The 21360-nt window shown below is 39.2% G+C and overlaps 1 protein-coding gene across 2 annotated transcripts in view; it reads left to right on the top strand.

Moving 5' to 3' along the window:
- LOC138656666 (bifunctional heparan sulfate N-deacetylase/N-sulfotransferase 3-like) overlaps positions 1-21360 on the top strand; it is an 857911-nt gene that overhangs the window by 690649 nt on the left and 145902 nt on the right. For both annotated transcript variants that reach the window (XM_069743761.1, XM_069743762.1), the window contains one exon: positions 7826-7949. In XM_069743761.1, the coding sequence (XP_069599862.1) occupies positions 7826-7949 (124 nt within the window). The remainder of the gene's footprint in view (positions 1-7825; positions 7950-21360) is intronic.

The following is a 21360-nucleotide window of genomic DNA, read 5'->3' as shown; positions in this document are numbered from 1 at the left end:
AGTCCGTGTTGCCAAGCGAAAAGCCAAAAACATCACTGCTCTAGAGAAGATCTGCATGGAGGAATGGGCCAACATACCAACAACAGTGTGTGGCAACCTTGTGAAGACTTACAGAAAAAGTTTGACCTCTGTCATTGCCAACAAAGGATATATTACAAAGTATTGAGATGAAATTTTGTTTCTGACCAAATACTTATTTTCCACCATAATATGCAAATAAAATGTTAAAAAAACAGACAATGTGATTTTCTGGATTTTTTTTTCTCAGTCTGTCTCCCATAGTTGAGGTCTACCTATCATGTAAATTACAGACGCCTCTCATCTTTTTAAGTGGTGGAACTTGCACTATTGCTGACTGACTAAATACTTTTTTGCCCCACTGTACTATATACAGGAGGAGATGACATACAGGTATATACTATATAAAAGAGGAGATGACACATAGGTATATAGAGGAGGAGATGACATACAGCAGGTATATACTGTATACAGGGGAGATGACATACAGGTATATACTATATACAGGAGATGACATACAGGTATATACTATATATAGGAGGAGATGACATACAGGTATAAAGTATATACAGAAGAGATGACATACAGGTATATACTATATACAGGAGGAGATGACACATAGGTATATACAATATACAGGAGGAGTTGACATACAGCAGGTATATACTATTTGCAGGGGAGATGGCATACAGGTATATACTATATACAGGAGATGACATACAGGTGTATACTATATATAAGGGAGATGACAAACATGTATATAGTGAGGGGAAAATGAGAGGTGTGAGGTGAAAATGAGGGGTGTGAGGTGCAAATGAAAAGGTGTGAGTGCAAAATGAGAGGAGTGAGGGTAAATAGTGGAGTGATCAGAAAATGACAGAAGTGAGGTTGAAATGACAAATGTTAGGGGGGAATGAGAGGAGTGAGGTGGAAAATAAGAGGAGTGAGGGGGGAAATGAGATGTGTAAGGGAGAAAATGAAAGATGTGAGGGGGAAAAATGAGAGGTGTGATGGAAAAATAAGAGAAGTGAGGTGTTATAACTAACCACAGATATTTACTATGCCCAGGCAACGCCTGGCTCTTCAGCTAGTATATATATATACAGTATATATAATATATATATATATATATATAAATATATATATATATATATATATATGTTAGTGACACCTTTATATCTATGTGTATATACTGTATATCCTATTCTAACCTGTCACAACATGATTTTACTGTATGTGGCAGACTAATTGTTGGCTTTTCAAACGACATCGGTGTGTAAAAATGAGACAGCACTCGCATGGTCCGAGTGCTATGCAATTTTTTTATCGCATCCATTGACTTTTATTGTGGATTGCGATCTGAAACGCATATGAAAACGTGTGTTGGAGTGAGGGGCAGCAGCTGCACCATATTGGGAATGAATCCTGGTTAGTATATGGATATATTATGCTTCTATCTCTTATGGAAGAGGTTATGGGATACGATTGCACTCTTGCACTTTATGATACTTTTGGGTTTACATACACCTTATTATACATTGTAAATTTATCAAAAGTCCCAAAATATTTGGCACACCTCAAAATCATATTAATCAACCAATATTCCCCAAACTGTCAACGAGGAACAAAAAGAGGGCATATGCTATATATTAAAAACAAATTTTAATCAGTAAATAACAATTAAAACATACAGCAATAAGAAAAAAAGCAGAGTAAGGCTCACAATACATACAATTAGGAACAATAAATACCAGTTAATATAGTAGCAGTAACCATGTGCAGCCACTGAGGAATATTATGTCAATATTAGTCACTATATATCTCAATTAGTAGTTCATACAATAACATTACTCCTATAATCCTCAAATGGCTTTACTAAAGATAAAGTGCAAAAGTGCCTGCTGTAGCGTTTCTAGCAATGGAAAATGCATAATATAAGATTGCGCAGTGCTAAATCCTGTGGGGCTCCATACACTGCCATATAAAAAGCGCCATTGCCCAGCGCACACTGCAAATTACAAAGCTGACCTGTGATGTATAAGCAAAGTAAACTTACATAGTCAGCTATCTGGTAGATAAAGTTTCACAACGACCCCGACAGCGCCGTTTCGCCTGACTGGCTTCCTCAGATATATGCCCTCTATCTACTTTATCTACCGGGTAGCTGACTATGTAAGTTTACTTTGCTTATACATCACAGGTCAGCTTTGTAATTTGCAGTGTGCGCTGGGCAATGGCGCTTTTTATATGGCAGTGTATGGAGCCCCACAGGATTTAGCACTGCGCAATCTTATATTATGCATTTTCCATTGCTAGAAACGCTACAGCAGGCACTTTTGCACTTTATCTTTAGTAAAGCCATTTGAGGATTATAGGAGTAATGTTATTCTATGAACTACTAATTGAGATATATAGTGACTAATATTGACATAATATTCCTCAGTGGCTGCACATGGTTACTGCTACTATATTATCTGGTATTTATTGTTCCCAATTGTATGTATTGTGAGCCTTACTCTGCTTTTTTTCTTACTGCTGTATGTTTTAATTGTTATTTACTGATTAAAATTTGTTTTTAATATATAGCATATGCCCTCTTTTTGTTTTTCGTTGACAGTTTGGGGAATATTGGTTGATTAACCTTATTATACATGTATTAAATATATAATGTATTTATTTATTTTGTACTACTGGGATTTGAAATATATTTATATATAGCACTTTATTGATTTTGGTAGATCATGGAATATTTAGTATAGAGTATATATGTGTGCCTTTACTTACCAGCATTAACTGGATTTATATTGCACCTTATGTATTGAATTTGATTATATGTGGAGCCCTGCTCTCCTTGTTTTTAGTATTGTTATATGTTTTTTATCATGTTTTGTGTCAAATCGGATTGGTGACTTTAATAAAAGTACGTATGTTATGAAGACAATATTGTGTATTATGTGGTTATTATGGATTTAGTTGTTCAAGTGGTTTTTTTGGGATAAGATTTTGCTGTCTACTTCAATTAGATTTATTATCCTTACTCCTATATTTTTTGGTTTAAAATTAGACTTTTTTCCTGTCTGATTGTGATCCGATCCGAGCTGGAAAAAAAAACCGCACCTGAACTCACAATAATAGAATAACGCTGGTCTGAATGCAATCCGATTTTTAATTGTATTGCATTTGTTCAATTTATCGCAAGTGGGAATGAGCCCTAAAAGTGAGTAAGGCAGATGACGCCACATCTACAAAGACTTTTTATCTCAGGCCTGTTGTATATAAATCAGTATACAGTAAGAGAAGAAAAAGAACAGTTTAGATATAGTTAAGAATTGTAATTTTCTGTGTTCAACACTCACCTGCCAATCTGGCATTAACGTGTAACACCCGCCTTGACTTGTGAAATGTCTTCCTTTCATATCTATCTCCTAAAACTTGTTTATAGTCAGAAAGTTAAATTGCTGATTGTGGGAGATGACTCACCTCTACTCTCTTTAACGAGGAAAATTTGGACAAATATATCAGCTGAACTTTCTAAGGCACCAATATATTAATAAGGACGTTATCTGCATAGCGCTAATAATAATATATTGACTACTGCTAAGGATTGTTTTTCAATCACACATTGCTTTCATATGCTCTGAGAAAACACAATTTCTGAGTTTTTAGAAAAATGGTATTGAAGCACAGTGAAGACAACAATTGGGCTTGATTTCAGGAGAAATCCTAAGGGAGATTAATTCACTTGTTTTATCTGCCAACCTAAAAAAATGTGAAATAAATGTCGTTTTAATCTTTCAAAATCCAATGCCAGTATTACAACCCATGTCAAAAAATATAAACAAAAAAAAACTACGACATTTTTGTGCAAAAATAATCTGTAACAGCTGGCTTAAAAGAAAATAGGAAAATGTGATCACATAGACCGGGTTCATTATAGAGCCACATGGGTGCTAGTGGATGTAACTTTCTTGCTGTTTTTTGCAGTACTCATCACACACTTAGGTTACGTTTCTTCTCATACATATTTTTCCTGTCCAAAAATGCAGTATTTTACAGTTTTAGTAAAGTGTATGTGAGTTATAGAGATCTCATGTCCACTGTGTTTTTTATGCTATGTAAATTATCTTGCGATGCTTATTTGAAATCTGCAACATGTCAATTTCTATTGCAGCTGTGCTGAGTTTTTTGTGTAGAGATTTTGAAAATTGTACTAGAACCAGAAAATCCACAGTTAAAAAACGCATATGCGTTTTCTATTGCAGAAACAAATAAAAAAAAACACATGTAATATGCACTGGGATGTGCCAACAAAGTTTTGTCAAAGTCCAATTACCAGGAAGTTTCATAAACCAAGCAGTTTTCAGTAAAATATGATAAATCAAAAAGAGCCAAAAACATAATAAAAATGCATGTCAGATAACGCAAACAAAAAAAGCAAAAGGAAAAAATGTAAGAAAGTTAAATGATATAATAGATGCAGAAATGCGGCAGAAAATCGTCAACATCAAAAATCACCAAATAATTAACAAGGGAACGTAGCCTCAAAAGCATTTTCTATAGCATTTTGTTATAGAAATGTTTTTCTAAATTTGTAATTTTTTTTTAGTTCATACTAAAACAAAGAATTAGAATTGGTTTCCTATTTAGTTGCAGTAATTTGAATATGTTATTTTTACAATCTCAAATTAGATGGCAACCTTAGTGATTTTTCTAGTATGGGCAGTATATGCGTTGTTTGTGGGTGGGGGTTCTACATTTCTACATTTGTATTTTATTACTTATTTTTTATTGTATACTTACTAAATTATTACATAAGTATATAAAAAGGAACGTATAGTAGTCAGCTCACTTGTTCTGCAGTATTCTTTTATGTCCACCGCTCTCACAGAAAGGACTGAGCAACCGGTCTTGAGCCAAAGGAAAAAAATATATGAAGAATCCAACAAGCAGCTTTGTTCACTTAAAGTATAGCTTTTAATGAGCCATTTAACCCCTTAGTGACCGAGCCAAATTTTTGAAATCTGACCATTGTCACTTTATGTGGTAATAACTCTAGAACGCTTCAACATATCCCAGTGATTTTGAGACTGTTTTTTCATGACACATTATACTTTATGATAATGGTAAATTTAGGTCAATACGTTTAGTGTTTATTTATAACAAATATCTAAAATTTGAGAAAAATGAAATTTTTTTTAGCAATTTTCTACATTTGAATAATTATCCCTTTAATCCAGATGGTCATACCACAGCAGACCATGAATAAATAACATTTCCCACATGTCGACTTTTCATCAGCACCATGTGTAAAATGCTATTTTATTTTGTTAGCATTTTAGGAGGTTTAAAAATGTAGCAGCAATTTTTCATTTTTTCAAGGAAATTTACAAAATTTATTTTTTTAGGGACTTATCCATGTTTGAAGTGACTTTAGGGGTCTCATATATTGGTAAACCACCAAACGTGATACCATTTTAAAAACAGCACCCCCTGACATATCGAAAACTTCTGTCAGGTAGTTTATTAACCCTTCAGGTGCTTTACAGGAATTAATGCAAAGTGGTATGACAGAAATGAAAATGTGTATTTTTACCACCTAAATGTCGGTAACTTCTGAACAGGTTACAACAGCCGGCAGACTCTAAGGCCGCTATTTGGTTGTGAAGTGCCATGGCAAACATCAGGACCACACAATCATTATCTGAGGGCACCAATTTGGATAAAGAGGAAGCCCCCACACTCTGTTAACCATTTATAATGATGTAGTCACTATTTACAGCAGCATCCAAGGGGTTAAACAGATTTGGATGGAGCAAACACTGATCATGGCTGATGCAGCAAGTTGTCAGCTATAGTGAACAACTGACAGATGCTAGATTGTTAACTGTATGGGGAGGCTATTCTCTTATATCTCAGGTCAGTTAAAAGACATATTGGCGGTCATTAAGGGGTTAAAAAAGAAAAAATCAGTGATGTACAATGGTGATCCACAAAAAATGAATAAATGCTGCACATTATGACAGTATACACATAAAGCAGTGTTATAACCCACACGTTTAGACTATTGTCTTATTCATGCTAAGAATATTTTTTACAATACCATTTCTCCTTATTACTTCAGGCATTGTGTCATTTTTTAAAGCAAGACTATTAGTACAAACTGCTATTTCCAGCATAAAAACACTATGAACCAATGTAAGCTATTAGGACATGTCAATATTTTTGAGGCTAAGCAAAAAGCATATGCCTTACCTGCTAAGGCTTCATTAATGGGAACCTGTCACCTACTTTTTTCATATATAAGCTATTCTATGATGCTGTAGATAAGTCCCCAATGTAACCTGAAAGATAAGAAAAACAAGTTATATTATACTCACCCAGGGGCGGTCAGGTGCGCTCCGGTCTGATGGGTGTCACGGTCTGGGTCCGGCGCCTCTCATCTTCATGCGATGACGTCCTCTTACTTGCTTCCTGTCGCGGCTTCTTTGCCGGCATTCTCTATCTGCCCTGTTAAGGGCAGAGCAAAGTACTACAGTGCACAGGCGCTTGGCTTCTTGGACCTTTCCCTGTGCCTGTGCACTGCAGTACTTTGCTATGCCCTCAAAAGGCAGATAAAGTATGCCTGTGCAGAAGCCCATCGGACCAGACTGCCCCCAGGTGAGTATAATCTAAGATTGTTTTTCTTATCTTTCAGGTTACATTGGGGGCTTATCTACAACATTACAGAATGCTGTAGATATGCCCCGATGGCGGTGGCTGAAGCTTATATATGAAAAAGTAGGTGAGAGATTCCCTTTAAGGGTTAATTCCCAAAATTATCATTTGGCCTGTTTTCCGTACATACCCTACTGATTTCCCCCTAGGGCACTTTACCCTTTGTTGCCATTGGATCCATGCTCCAATAGTTGCTATACTGTTGGTTAAACATATAGACATGCACCTAATGACCCTATCTAATAAAGGGTACCCTAACATTCTCTTGGTATCCTCATTGTTTTGAATTATGCCCAGCTCTGCAATGCCAGTAGGAGGAGGCATCAGCACACTCTAAAGATTCCACTCAGGCTAGATGCACCTAATGACCCTATCTAATTCATGAAAAACAGATGCACTTCATGACCCAGTCACCAGACACTCTCACTATATCCTATTTGATATAATACCTGGCTTGTAGCACAGCTGTGCTGTTTGGCTTTACTATGCCAGCAGCAGAGATACCTGAAGACTATACTGACACCAACTGCAGACGCATCTAAGATCCTGTCTAATTCATGAAAAACAGATGCAGCTAATGACCCAGTCTAATAAAGCAGTGCCCATTCACCCTGAATGCATCCTAATTGCTCTGATGGTCACTTTATCCATATATATATATATATATATAAAAATTATATACTGTATAATGCGGTGGGGTGCTGGTGGGCTGCCTGATCGGGCTGCGCACTAATGCCCCACCACATTAAATAGCACTTTTACCCACTGAGTATCTGAACGGTCATTCACTTGGTGCCATCTCCCGCTCCTTAGGCGAGCGTGTATAATCCTTACACCATCATTCACCAACCACTGTAGCACCATCATAACCTCTTCTCCTGTATATGTCAAAAATGTCCCATGTTCTGACTTTATTTTCATGTTTACTAGAAGAACATCCAAGAGCACATTGTAGGTAAAAAAAACAATGTTTACACATTATTTTACACCAAACCATCACTTCCCATTACTTTTTTGGTGTGGAAATAATAATTGAAAGTATTGTTTGATTATCTAAAAATATTTATTTAAGCTTTTTTTGTGTTTATGACAGGTACAACAGCCTTGTACTTGTTTTTGGTTATGCATCCTGCCATAATTAGTAATTCACCAAACCCAAAAACATTTGAAGAGATGCAATTCTTTAATGGAAATAACTACCACAAAGGCTTGGATTGGTAAGTATGATAATGTATATTTACATCTTTTTTTTTTTTTTTTACGTTTTTTGAATTCCCTCCCTGTTAATGGGGTCTTAGGGAAAATTAATCATAACATTGTTCTCATTAATGTGTCATTATTACATCTGTGTAATTCAAGAGGGTAGTGCAGCTTTTTTTATCCACTTTTCAACTTTAACCATGAAATTAACATACTGCATAATTAAAGGGACTCTGTCAGTTCAAATTGGCGGGATATTAAAATGATTTCTTACCGGTCAGATGGGCGGCGAATCCTCTTTATTTCTCCACCCCGTCCGTCCCTGTTTTCTGCATTATTTTCTTGAATAAGAGTATGCGTGTGCCATAGTTGGCGCATGCACCATGCAGTCTTCAGTAGCACACGCGGAGTATGCTTTGCTGTGTTCCGGGACATAGTGCGCGGGCGCATGCTTAGTAATGCTTTTCGGCTTTGCCCGCAGTAGGGCAAAGCATACTGCGCGTGCACCACCAAAGACTGCATGGCGCACGCGCCAACTATGGTGCACGCATACTCTTATTCCCAAAAATAATGCAGAAAACAGGGACGGACAGGGTGGAGAAAAAAGTGGATACGCCGCCCATCCGATCGGAAAGAAATCATTTTAATATCCCGCCAATGTGAGCTGACAGAGTCCCTTTAACCACTGCTATGTACTCAGAACTCCTTAATAAGATGAAAACAGCTTTTCTTTTTCAATAAGCAACTACCGAAATAATGATCTGTATTGAACACTACTTTATATACGAGAGTGAGAATACAGCAGCCTCAGCCTAGTGTCGAATTGGACTTTTAAAAAGCAAACGAAACGACTCTCTTTTGCTTTTCCAAATGAAAAACATCATGATACGATCAAAAAGAGCTTCTTATTTACCAGTCCAGCTATGTCTCTGACACAGAAAAAACAGTATTGAGCAAGGGCAAAGTTCAAACTGTTTAATGACTGCAATCTGTCAGTGTTTTATCAAAAAAAATGTCTTATTGGCTTAATGCTATTAAAAAAAAATTGAAACAACATCCCATCCAATTTAGGATTGGTTAAGGTCCATCAATCTTCCTGTCAAAGGCAGAAACACCACATGATCAAGCTTTTCCATTTCCTATAATAAAATGATGCATACAGGTATATAAAAATTGTGCTCCATACATTTTTCAAAACTTTAAAACTTTTAGACTTCTTTTTTTCAAATAAGTAATAGTGCAATAAAGGAAACCTGTGCATGGCGTCCTCCAGCAGTATCCTCTGGTTCCCTGGTGCCATATTTTCTGATCTCCACAAGAACATGCTGCATAAAGTAAAATAAAATGCATCCCCTTCTTGGTAATCACATTATTGCATTCCAGTGAGATTTAAGGGACCACTTGCATGTGGTTTGGGAGTTCCAGAAACCGTGGTATCAGGGATATTATAACATTAATAAAATGTAGCTGCAAAACCACCTTACTGGTCAATGGAGGAGGGTAAGAGTCATATCACATAGTGCTTTTTCCTTGAAATATTTAACCTGTTAACACTTTGCTGTATTCAAAAGCAACTCACTATCTAAAAAGTTATGATATATCCTGATTAAAGTAACCATAACCATCGATTTAATTTTAGTTCATAAATAAATACACTTAAAAAATATAAACCTTGGAATATATTTTATCAAAGAAATATTCTTCTTTCTCCATCCGAGCTGATTATTCATTTGCAAAATTTTCCATTCTGAGTTAAAATCTGTATTCAGTGACATATTTTCCCATAGCTGAGATAGGAGATGGCAGCAGCTGCTGCTAAGATTCTATGTAGGGGAGGGGCTGGATGAAGAAGAGGGAGGAGCTAGAGCCAAAACTCCTCCCTCCTCATCACATCTGCCATCTTCCTATAATCTAATCCGTAGCAACTGTCATCTATTCTAACAGTAATGTAACAATCTGTCTCCACTGAACACAGATTTTTCCTGGGAATTGAGAAGTTTGTAACTGAATGATCAGTCCTGGTGGACAAAGAGATAGATTTTATTGTTATGTTGTATTATAGAATTGCTTATTTTCAGTGTGTTATTGAATAATGAAATAAAGATTAAAACAACGGTTACACTTTAAGGACGCCCAGAAAGATATTTATGAGTACCCGTTTCTAATAGGAGGCACAGATGAAACTCGGGAGCATCATAGTGCAAATTATGTGAAAAAAAAACTTTCTTATAAAACTAAAAGTATGGCTATTATTATTATTATTATTATTTATTATTATAGCGCCATTTATTCCATGGCGCTTTACATGTGAGGAGGGGTATACATAATAAAACAAGTACAATAATCTTGAAAAATACAAGTCACAACTGGTACAGGAGGAGAGAGGACCCTGCCCGCGAGGGCTCACAATCTACAAGGGATGGGTGAGGATACAGTAGGTGAGGGTAGAGCTGGCCGTGCAGCGGTTTGGTCAATCGGTGGTTACTGCAGGTTGTAGGCTTGTCGGAAGAGGTGGGTCTTCAGGTTCTTTTTGAAGGTTTCGATGGTAGGCGAGAGTCTGATATGTTGTGGTAGAGCATTCCAGAGTAGGGGGGATGCACGAGAGAAATCTTGTATGCGATTGTGGCTATTTCCTGTAACTAATATTTTTCTGGAACATCACTTTCGGATGCAAACATTTGCCAATATTATAGATTTCAGCTGAAATATAGATACCACTTATCTCTTCCTGCAGAAGCCATATTTCTGATTTAGCATTTTTACTGTTCTGAGGGATGTTATTCTGGATTATCTCAATGAGAATAACTGTTTAACTCCATATCAGCATGGGTTTATGAGAAATCGCTCCTGTCAAACCAATCTAATCAGTTTTTATGAAGAGGTAAGCTATAGGCTGGACCACGGTGAGTCATTGGACGTGGTATATCTCGATTTTTCCAAAGCGTTTGATACCGTGCCGCACAAGAGGTTGGTACACAAAATGAGAATGCTTGGTCTGGGGGATATTGTGTGTAAATGGGTTAGTAACTGGCTTAGTGATAGAAAGCAGAGGGTGGTTATAAATGGTATAGTCTCTAACTGGGTCGCTGTGACCAGTGGGGTACCGCAGGGGTCAGTATTGGGACCTGTTCTCTTCAACATATTCATTAATGATCTGGTAGAAGGTTTACACAGTAAAATATCGATATTTGCAGGTGATACAAAACTATGTAAAGCAGTTAATACAAGAGAAGATAGTATTCTGCTACAGATGGATCTGGATAAGTTGGAAACTTGGGCTGAAAGGTGGCAGATGAGGTTTAACAATGATAAATGTAAGGTTATACACATGGGAAGAAGGAATCAATATCACCATTACACACTGAATGGGAAACCACTGGGTAAATCTGACAGGGAGAAGGACTTGGGGATCCTAGTTAATGATAAACTTACCTGGAGCAGCCAGTGCCAGGCAGCAGCTGCCAAGGCAAACAGGATCATGGGGTGCATTAAAAGAGGTCTGGATACACATGATGAGAGCATTATACTGCCTCTGTACAAATCCCTAGTTAGACCGCACATGGAGTACTGTGTCCAGTTTTGGGCACCGGTGCTCATGAAGGATATAATGGAACTAGAGAGAGTACAAAGGAGGGCAACAAAATTAATAAAGGGGATGGGAGAACTACAATACCCAGATAGATTAGCGAAATTAGGATTATTTAGTCTAGAAAAAAGACGACTGAGGGGCGATCTAATAACCATGTATAAGTATATAAGGGGACAATACAAATATCTCGCTGAGGATCTGTTTATACCAAGGAAGGTGACGGGCACAAGGGGGCATTCTTTGCGTCTGGAGGAGAGAAGGTTTTTCCACCAACATAGAAGAGGATTCTTTACTGTTAGGGCAGTGAGAATCTGGAATTGCGTGCCTGAGGAGGTGGTGATGGCGAACTCAGTCGAGGGGTTCAAGAGAGGCCTGGATGTCTTCCTGGAGCAGAACAATAATGTATCATACAATTATTAGGTTCTGTAGAAGGACGTAGATCTGGGGATTTATTATGATGGAATATAGGCTGAACTGGATGGACAAATGTCTTTTTTCGGCCTTACTAACTATGTTACTATGTTACTATGTTACTGTGAAAGAAAGAATAAATAACATACATATAACAGATATTCAGTATTATTTTTTACTTAATTGTACAGTATTATCATATTCCACAGTGCTTTACAGAAAAGAAAAATGTAGACCAGTAGCATAACATTGTACATATACTTTGCAGTACTCGGATAAGTATTTATTTCTGTCCAAGTACATACACCATTCATACAAAATGTAGTTTGGGTTCCTGTGCTGTCCATGGAGAAAGTGGACAGTAGTCGGACCCAACGTTAGCTCATGTGCTAGTTTACATGGGCATGCTTTCACATTGACCACAGGTCTTTGTATAAAAAAAACAAAAAACAAAGCAGAATACCCTAGTCTGGCTCAAATAGTAGGCAGCTCTTGGGCTTGTCCGATGTGACTGGCTCAAGTCTTAGCAAAAATCAGAGAAAACGTATAATAGAAATGTCACCATTTCTGCATTTTTGACGCACCCCTGGTTTTGGCTTACAAATACTGATGTGACATACCGACCAAAATGCTGCCGTGTGAACGTAGCCTTATAATGGACCATATGAATGTAACCTAAAACTAAATTCCTCATACAGGTAAGGTAGTGATAGCTGTTATGAATCAGTGTTAATGAGGAAAATATGGCCACTTGTTCAGGGGTGAACTATTCTTAATTTTGCTATTCCTTTGTTTCGTGAGTATAAGGGACATGAGCCATTGTTTCACGTGAGACTGTCTGGTGCTCATTTTGTATACTAATTTTTGGAATACCTGCTGATTACAGATTGCATCAGTCCCCTGAGGTGTACTAGTCTGCATCATTTGGAGGACAATCATGCAGTCTAATTGTATTATCTCCCCGTGTAATATCTAGCCATGATTATCTCCCTCCAATCCTGTGGGACACAATGCCCTGAAATGGAAGCTGAGGTGTTTAAAAAGGGGCCTGCTCTTGTTACCAGTGTGATTCTATAGGACTTCAGCCTAGGGATCATAGTTCCAGCTTTTAGAGTGCAAAACTGGTCCACTGCCAAATACGGAGCCCAACAAATTCGCTTGGATTACCAGGTTGGGACAATTCAGTCACGTTGCCACATACCTATCTGTGCTTGATAAGCTTCCTAAGCTTTCCAGTACCTCTTTTGTGTGTGTGCCTGTTAAAAGAATGATGCTGCAGATTGGGGTAGTTGACCCTGGATGTCCCAAAGCTTTGGAGGTTCAAATCTCCAGTGAGCCAGCGGAAGGGTGAGACTATATCACTTGCACCATTTTGCGTCCTTGCTGGGAATGTAATATATGATGCCAACTGTAATGATCCACTGAAGCAGGGGTGAGGAATCTTTTTTCTGCAAAGGGCCTATTGGATATTTATACCATCCTTTGGGGGCCATACAAACTCTGCCCACAAAGTACATCCTGACTTTGGCACTGGTGTCAGGATATAATCTTTCATTGCATGCCCTTCAGTGTTCAGTAGTAAACTGTTATGATGCGGTGGTCTAGGAGCAACATGGAACGAGCTCTGAAGGAAGTGGTAACTGTACTGACCGCAGTCCCTAAGCTCAACACAACACTATAAGTAGCCGTGGAATGCTCCTAACTCTCCCTAAGCATCTCGTCACAGCCTAAGAGCTAACTACCCCTAAAGACAGAAGCAGGAAAAGTATCTTGCCTCAGAGAAAATCCCCAAAGGATAGATTAGCCCCCCACAAATAATGACTGTGAGTGGAGAGGAAAAAGACAATGAAACCAGGATGAGCACAGGAGGCCAGTCTAGCTTGATAGATAGGACAGGATGGAATACTGTGCGGTCAGTATAAAACACTACAAAAATTCACGCAGAGTTTACAAAAAAAAATCTCCACACCTGACTAAAGGTGTGGAGGGTAAATCTGCTTCCCAGAGCTTCCAGCAAGACAGAATTAATTCATACTGATAACGCTGGACAAACATAGAAAGCACTGAACGGATAAGTCCACAATCTGTGAACAGAAAAGCGCAAGCAAAAACTTAGCTTTGCTGAACTGGTCAGGATAACAGGGAAATCCAAAGAGATGTGAATCCAACCAGGAACCATTTACAAGTGGCACTGGCTGAAGAAAGAGCCAGGCCTAAATAGCCGAGCAGAAGAGACGATAAGTGGAGGCAGCTGAAGACAGCTAACTCCAGGAGCAGCCATACCACTAGAAACCACAAGAGGGAGCCCAAGAGCAGAACTCACAAAAGTGCCACTTACAACCACCGGAGGGAGCCTAAGAGCGGAATTCACAACAGTAAACACTGTGTGTGTGTGTGCATGCTAACAGAGCAATAAGAAATTAATGAGCTTGTGGCAATCAAAATACAGCTCCCTGCCCAAGAATGTGGGCCCTGAGAAACTGCTTGAGGGCCTGTTAAAAGGCCATCGAGGGCCGTAAATGGCCCTGGGGCCTGAGGTTCCCCACCCCTGCACTAAAGTCTTAACGGACTGTGGTATCCATATCCTGTGTTACCTGTAGTGTTCTGCCAACAGGCAAGGAGTACATGCATCCTGTGGGCTGAGCCCCGGCCCATAGGTCTTTCTAAAGACAGCTAGGCCAGCGGATGAGAGCACCCACTGTCCATGTGTCTCCACATTATCACATTATCGGGATTACCAGTATTAAATCACAAGTCCCAAATTGGAGGGAAAATATCAGGATTTCTCTTTCCAGAAAGAGTGGAAGATGCATTTTTCATTTAAATAAATAACCAGTAAATAAGAAATAACTTCCACTTGTAAAACAGAGATCCAACAGTAGCTGAGTTATCTATTATGATAAATATTGTACTCTCCACTATAAAAATTATAATTTGTTAGTTTTTTAAATGAGATGCTCATCATCCTAATGATATGCCATAGATTTGGGAGTAAGCAAATTAAATCCAAATTAAATTGAACAGTTAAATGAGAAAGTTAGTTATACCTACTTGTAACCTATTTTGTGTTACATTTTCTATTTTTGCATCGGGGGCACTTTAAAAAAAAGAATAAAATATCATAAAGGTTGCGACTGTCCATGTGTTTAAGACCAATTGGAGATTAAGCACTAGAGAAGCTACAGTCTCGAACACAGCCGTTCTCTGGAGTGAGCCAATATGCTACATTATTATAAGAACAATAAAATGGAACAGCTTTTTCCTCTGTGGCGGAACAGCATTTTCACTCTTTCCTCTCTTGTGAATGGAAGATCATAAACAAAACTAAATATAAGACTGTCTCCCTGTTGGTCCTGATATACTTCAACAAACTAACTGTGAGATATTATTTAAAAAGTGTACAGCTCCCATATAGATTTCTTTACAGATCCATTATATTTATCATGGCCTTTTATAGGTCATTTTAAGTAACTTTCAAAAGTCTGAACTTTAATCTATTAAGTCAATTTATTTTACTTCTCTTGACCATTGATTACTCTGCACCTCTATAAAACTTAACTTTCACAAAAACCACGGGAAGTGAAATAAGTGCAAGACTTTGCTGCCTTGCGCTGAATTACAAGCAGGACTGTAATCATTCCTTCAGCTATGCCTAGTTGATGTCCAATAACTTGTGTCAGCTTTATGGACGGGAAGTTAAATCCAAAGAATATTTAGCGTTTATTCTGGATAACATCAGAAATTAACACCTATTTACTGTAAGAAACCAACATATTTTTAATATCCTGATATATAAAACCTTAGCATTAAATGGCATGTACTTTCTCATTACTGTGTGTACTTTATATGTAAATGTGCATGTGTGTGTATGTATATACATACATGTATGTGTGTGTGTATGTATATATATATATATATATATATACATGTATGTGTGTGTATATATATAATATATGTTGCACGGTGTATGAGGGGAAAAATGTGTCACTGCACATAATGGGGTCAGCTATGTGAAACCAGGAGATGTTTCCTCCAGCACACTACATGTTGAGAGGGTTATATTAAAGTTGCTTACATGGGCTTATCTTAGGTGGGCACCCATAGTGTGGGTGGGTGCTCACCACATCTCCTTCTGCAGAGCCGACACTTGCTTGTGACAGAACCTGCATTGATGTCACGGTCATGTGATCATGACATGGTTAGGTTAACTCCTGAACGACCGCCAATATGCCTTTTAATGGCGGCAGATAAGGGTACTTATGCCTCAGCGCCGTTTTTAAACAGCCCTAAGAAAAAAGTGTATAGCGCCCCCAGAGTCAGAATTTCTCCGATCGTCGTTATTAACGGTATAATGGCTACCGCAAAAAAAAGAAAAGTCTGATTTCCCTGTATTTTTTGGATTATAAGATGCACTTTGTATCACAAAATTGTTTGGGGAAAATGGGGGTGCGTCTTATAATGCGGATATACCTTACCGACCGGAGTGGAGCAGGGTCCCAGTGTCACAGCTGGAAAAGGAAAGAGTGGAGTGCTACTGTAGACTGCAAGGGGTGTTTCGGATGTGTGGTGCGCCGCTGTGGGTGGTGTCCGATGCAAGGGCTCTGGCCTTTCACAAAATGTCAGCAGAGCCCCCTGCAGCCCCCTGATCATCCCCAATACCTCTGATGACCCTGCATCCTCCCATGAAGTCCCTCGGGCTACCGGCATCTTCTTCCGGGAATGAAATGGAGGCCACAGTGCACCGACGAGATCTGTCGGCTGGCACCCGGCAACAATATGAAATTTTTCTTATTGGTTCATTTTCATCACTGTGATAGACCCTATCACAGTGATCAAAATTTAAAAAATAGTAAAGCAAAACCCCCTTTATCACCCCATTAGTTATGGAAAACTAATAAAATAAAAAGTATATATCTACAGTATTTCCCTTTTTCCATTAGGGTTACAGTTGGGCTAAAGTGAGTTTGGTTAAAGTGAGTTGGGCTAAAGCTAGGGTTAGGGTTGGTCTAAAGCTAGGGTTAGGGTGGGGCTCAAGCTAGGGTTAGGTTGGGCTGAAGCTAGGGTTAGGGTTGGGCTAGGGTTAGTGTTGGGGCTATGGTTAGGGTTGGGCTAAAGTTAGGGTTGGGCTAAAGATAGGGTTGGGCTAATGCTAGGGTTGGGCTAGGGTTAGGGTTGTGGTTATGGTTGGGATTACGGTTAGGGTTTTGATTAGGGTTAGGCGTGTGTTGGTGTTAGGGTTGTGATTAGGGTTAGGGGTGTGTTGCGGTTAGGGGTGTGTTGGGGTTAGGATTGGAGTTAGAATTGGGGGGTTCCACTGTTTAAGTACATCAGGGGTCTCCCTCCCTTTTGAGCCCTGCCATGTGCCCAGTGGCTTTCCCCCATATATGGGGTATAGGCATACTAAGAAGAAATTACACAACAAATTTTGTGTCCATTTTCTCCTGATGCCCTTGTGAAAATAAAAAAAATTGGTTCCAAAGTATATTTTTTGTGAAAAAGGGAAAATGTTCATTTTTCTTTCCACATTGCTTTACTTCTCGTGAAGCACCTGAAGGGTTAATAAGCTTCTTGAATGTGGTTTTGTGCACCTTGAGGGGTGTGTTTTTTAGAATGGTGTCACTTTTGGGTATTTTCTGTTATATTGACGCCCCAAACTCACTTCAAATGTGAGTGGTCCCTGAAAAAAATGGTTTTGTAAATTTTGTTGAAAAAATGAGAAACCGCTGGTCAACTTTTAACCCTTATAACATCCTAACAAAAAAATTATGTTTACAAATCTGTGCTGGTGTAAAGTAGACATGTGGGAAATGTTATTTATTATCTGTTTTCTGTGACACCACTCCGACTTAAAGGGAACCTGTCACCCCCACCAGGCGTTTGTAACTTAAAGAGCCACCTTGTGCAGCACTAATGCTGCATTTGGGCAAGGTGGCACTTTTAGTTATGCTCCTTGCACACGCTGAAATAAACACTTATAAAATGTGCCCCCTCATACTGTGAAATCGCCAGGGAGACATGACTTTCCTTCCTAATCAGACGCAGCACAGCCATCATTCATACCCCCTTGGCACCGGGCACCGCCTCCTCAGCATTGTTCAATCTGTCCTGGAGCCTGCGCTGTTATGTTATCCCTTGGGCATGCGCAGTTAGCGCTGCCCATCTTCTGACATAATTTGATGTCAGGCTGACTGCGCCTGTGCGGCCGGGTTACCCAAGATCCCGCCCCGCAGTGTCTTCTGATTTATTCATACTGCGGGGCTGGAATTCATGGGCATGCGCAGTGCACATCTTTGCCTCTCACTCATCTCCCTCCGCCTTCTTCAGACTGTGCGGCATCAGCTTATCCCTAATCGCCGTGGCATGCTAAGTGCAGTTCCAAAAGCCATCAAGTGCTACAAAGAAACTGGCTCACATGAGGACCGCCCCAGAAAAGGAAGACCAAGAGTCACCTCTGCTTCTGAGGATAAGTTTATCCGAGTCACCAGCCTCAGAAATTGCAGGTTAACAGCAGCTCAGGTTAGAGACCAGGTCAATGCCACACAGAGTTCTAGCAGCAGACACATCTCTACAACAACTGTTAAGAGGAGACTTTGTGCAGCAGGCATTCATGGTAAAATAGCTGCTAGGAAACCACTGCTAAGGACAGGCAACAAGCAGAAGAGACTTGTTTGGGCTAAAGAACACAAAGAATGGACATTAGTCCAGTGGAAATCTGTGCCTTGGTCTGATGGGTCCAAATTTGAGATCTTTGGTTTCAACCACCGTGTCTTTGTGCGACACAGAAAAGGTGAACGGATAGACTTTACATGCCTGGTTCCCACCGTGAAGCATGGAGGAGGAGGTGTGATGGTGTGGGAGTGCTTTGCTGGTGACACTGTTGGGGATTTATTCAAAATTGAAGGCATACTGAACCAACATGGCTACCACAGCATCTTGCAGCGGCATGCTATTCCATCCGGTTTGCGTTTAGTTGGACCGGGTACTCCGGTTTCCTCCCACATTCCAAAGACATACTGATAGGGAATCTAGATTGTGAGCCCCATCGGGGACAGCGATGATAATGTGTGAAAACTGTAAAGCGCTGCGGAATATGTTAGCGCTATATAAAAATAAAGATGATTATTATTATTATTATTATTCTGGCAATTGGCCACTCTCTTCCCACTCTTCCCAATTTTTCTGAATATTTTCTCACGCTCAAGTTCATCCATTCATTTCCCAACTTTTACAGGCAGGGGCGGCTGCATTAGCAGGCTCATGCTTGTAAAATTATTTAACCCCTTCAGACATAACAATACTACAGACAGTGTGTGCCGTACAACTGCAGCAATGAAGATAAGTGTAGTAGTTTGTGAATAATATAGAAATTCAATTGAGAGGTGTATAGAGCTGTCAGCAACAATGATTGATCAGTGTTTTAGCGTAGCTTGCAGCTGCTACATTTCATTTACATTGTTCTTGAAGAAAGCAGCAACAAGTCAACAAAATATTTCTAAAACAAAAAATTATCTAATCTCAGTGGCCCCTTCCAGTCTAATAACTGTACCCCTCAGCAGCTCCAGAAATGGCACATCAATTAGATGTACCAATTCTGGCACTTAGGCCGGGGTCACACAAATGCGAGAAACACGTCCGTGTCTCGCATGTGAAAAGCAAGCTGTGGTGCCGGCACTTTGGAGCGGCGCGTGCGGACGCATAGGAACACATGGAGCCGCACGCTCCGCTCCCAAGTGCCGGCACCAGAGCTTGCTTTTCACATGCGAGACACGGACGTGTTTCTCGCATGTGTGACTCCGGCCTTAGCCTCAGCTCTTCCCACTTGCTCTGGTGCTTTGGCAAGAAGGGTAATGGCTTTGGGGTTGATTTCAGCTGTGTAATGTCCACTGACATAAAGTCCAGGGGTTAGTAATGGAAAGGCATTTATAAGACGCTTTCATTACGAACCCTGTAGTCAATAGCAATAAACACACACACAGTTAAGTCCTTTAATTTTAACCCCTTAGAGACCCTCCTTTTTTCTTTTTTGCGTTTTCGTTTTTCACTCCCCTTATTCCCAGAGCCATAATTTTTAGTTTTTCTGTCAATATGGCCATGTGAGGGCTTGTTTTTTGCGGGACGTAATGTACTTTTGAACCACACCATTGGTTTTACCAAGTCATGTACTAGAAAATGGGAAACAAATTCCAAGTGCGATCAAATTGCAAAAAAACTGCAATCCCACAAATGTTTTTTGTTTGGCTTTTTTGCTAGGTTCACTAAATGCTAATAATGACCTGAAAAACCTAATCACAATAATGCGGAATCCCAGAACAAAAGTATATACCAAAACAGAAAAACAGAGATCCCTAAAAAATAACTTTTAATAATCCGATTAAAAAGACTATATTTACCAACAATACTAATAAAACAGTATTAAATGTACCTGATAGACACAAGATCGAACTACAATGAGTCCTGCCTGGCAGTGGAGGTTGGCAGCAGATCCAACCATGTATATACTCCAGCTCCAGATAAATGGTAAAAAACTTTTTCTCTATTGATCCAACGTAATAAAAACAGGATAATCCTTACAGATGGCAGACAGAATAAGTGATTGCGCAGAGAACGGCTACGCGTTTCCACCTCAACGGGTCTTACTCATGCCTAGATAATCTCAGAAATGGTAGCTATATATATAGCACCCTAGAACCTATCACAAGCATTTCATCCGTCACATGACTAAATACACAGGTCCTGGAAGTGCAATAAAGACAAATACAGATAGTATGGTAGCTATATTTATAGCACCCCAGAACCTATCACAAGCATTTCATCCGTCACATGACTAAATACACAGGTCCTGGAAGTGCATAAAAGACAAATGCAGATAGTGCATATAAAAGTAAAATAACGCATACATAAATGCAAAATATAAAATTGTCAAACCTACCTATTGCCCTAATTAGCAATAATGGTAAAGTATTTTGTTTCTTTTATTCATACCCGCGGGGAAGTGAGTGTTCAGGCTGTACATCCAAAACGCCTCCCTAGTAAGTAGGTGTCTTTTTATATCACCCCCGCGGCTTTGAGGAAAAACTCTCTCTATGCCGTGTACTCTAAGAGCTGCGGTGTCTCCATTATGTGTCATACCGAAGTGTTTGGATACCATTGAGATATTCCTATTAATCATGTTGTAATTTTTTGCGTCCCTGAGATGTTCGGAGACGCGTGTTTTCAACTTTCTTGATGTGCACCCTATGTATGAAATTTGGCAAATTAAACAGTCTATTTTGTAGATCACATTTTTATTGTGACAATTTATAAAACTATTAATTTTGTAACTTTTAGTTTTTTCGGTATTTTGAAAGGTGTTGCCTACACAAGAATGCGCACAGGTACTGCAAGCCGCAGTGCCGCATCTAAAGAAACCCTTGCCTTCAAGCCAGGTT

The sequence above is a fragment of the Ranitomeya imitator genome, chromosome 1 (assembly GCF_032444005.1).
Source record: "Ranitomeya imitator isolate aRanImi1 chromosome 1, aRanImi1.pri, whole genome shotgun sequence".
Taxonomy (NCBI): Eukaryota; Metazoa; Chordata; class Amphibia; order Anura; family Dendrobatidae; genus Ranitomeya; species Ranitomeya imitator.
The sequence above is the reverse complement of the archived record's forward strand: the minus strand, read 5'-3'. Positions and strand labels throughout refer to the sequence as shown.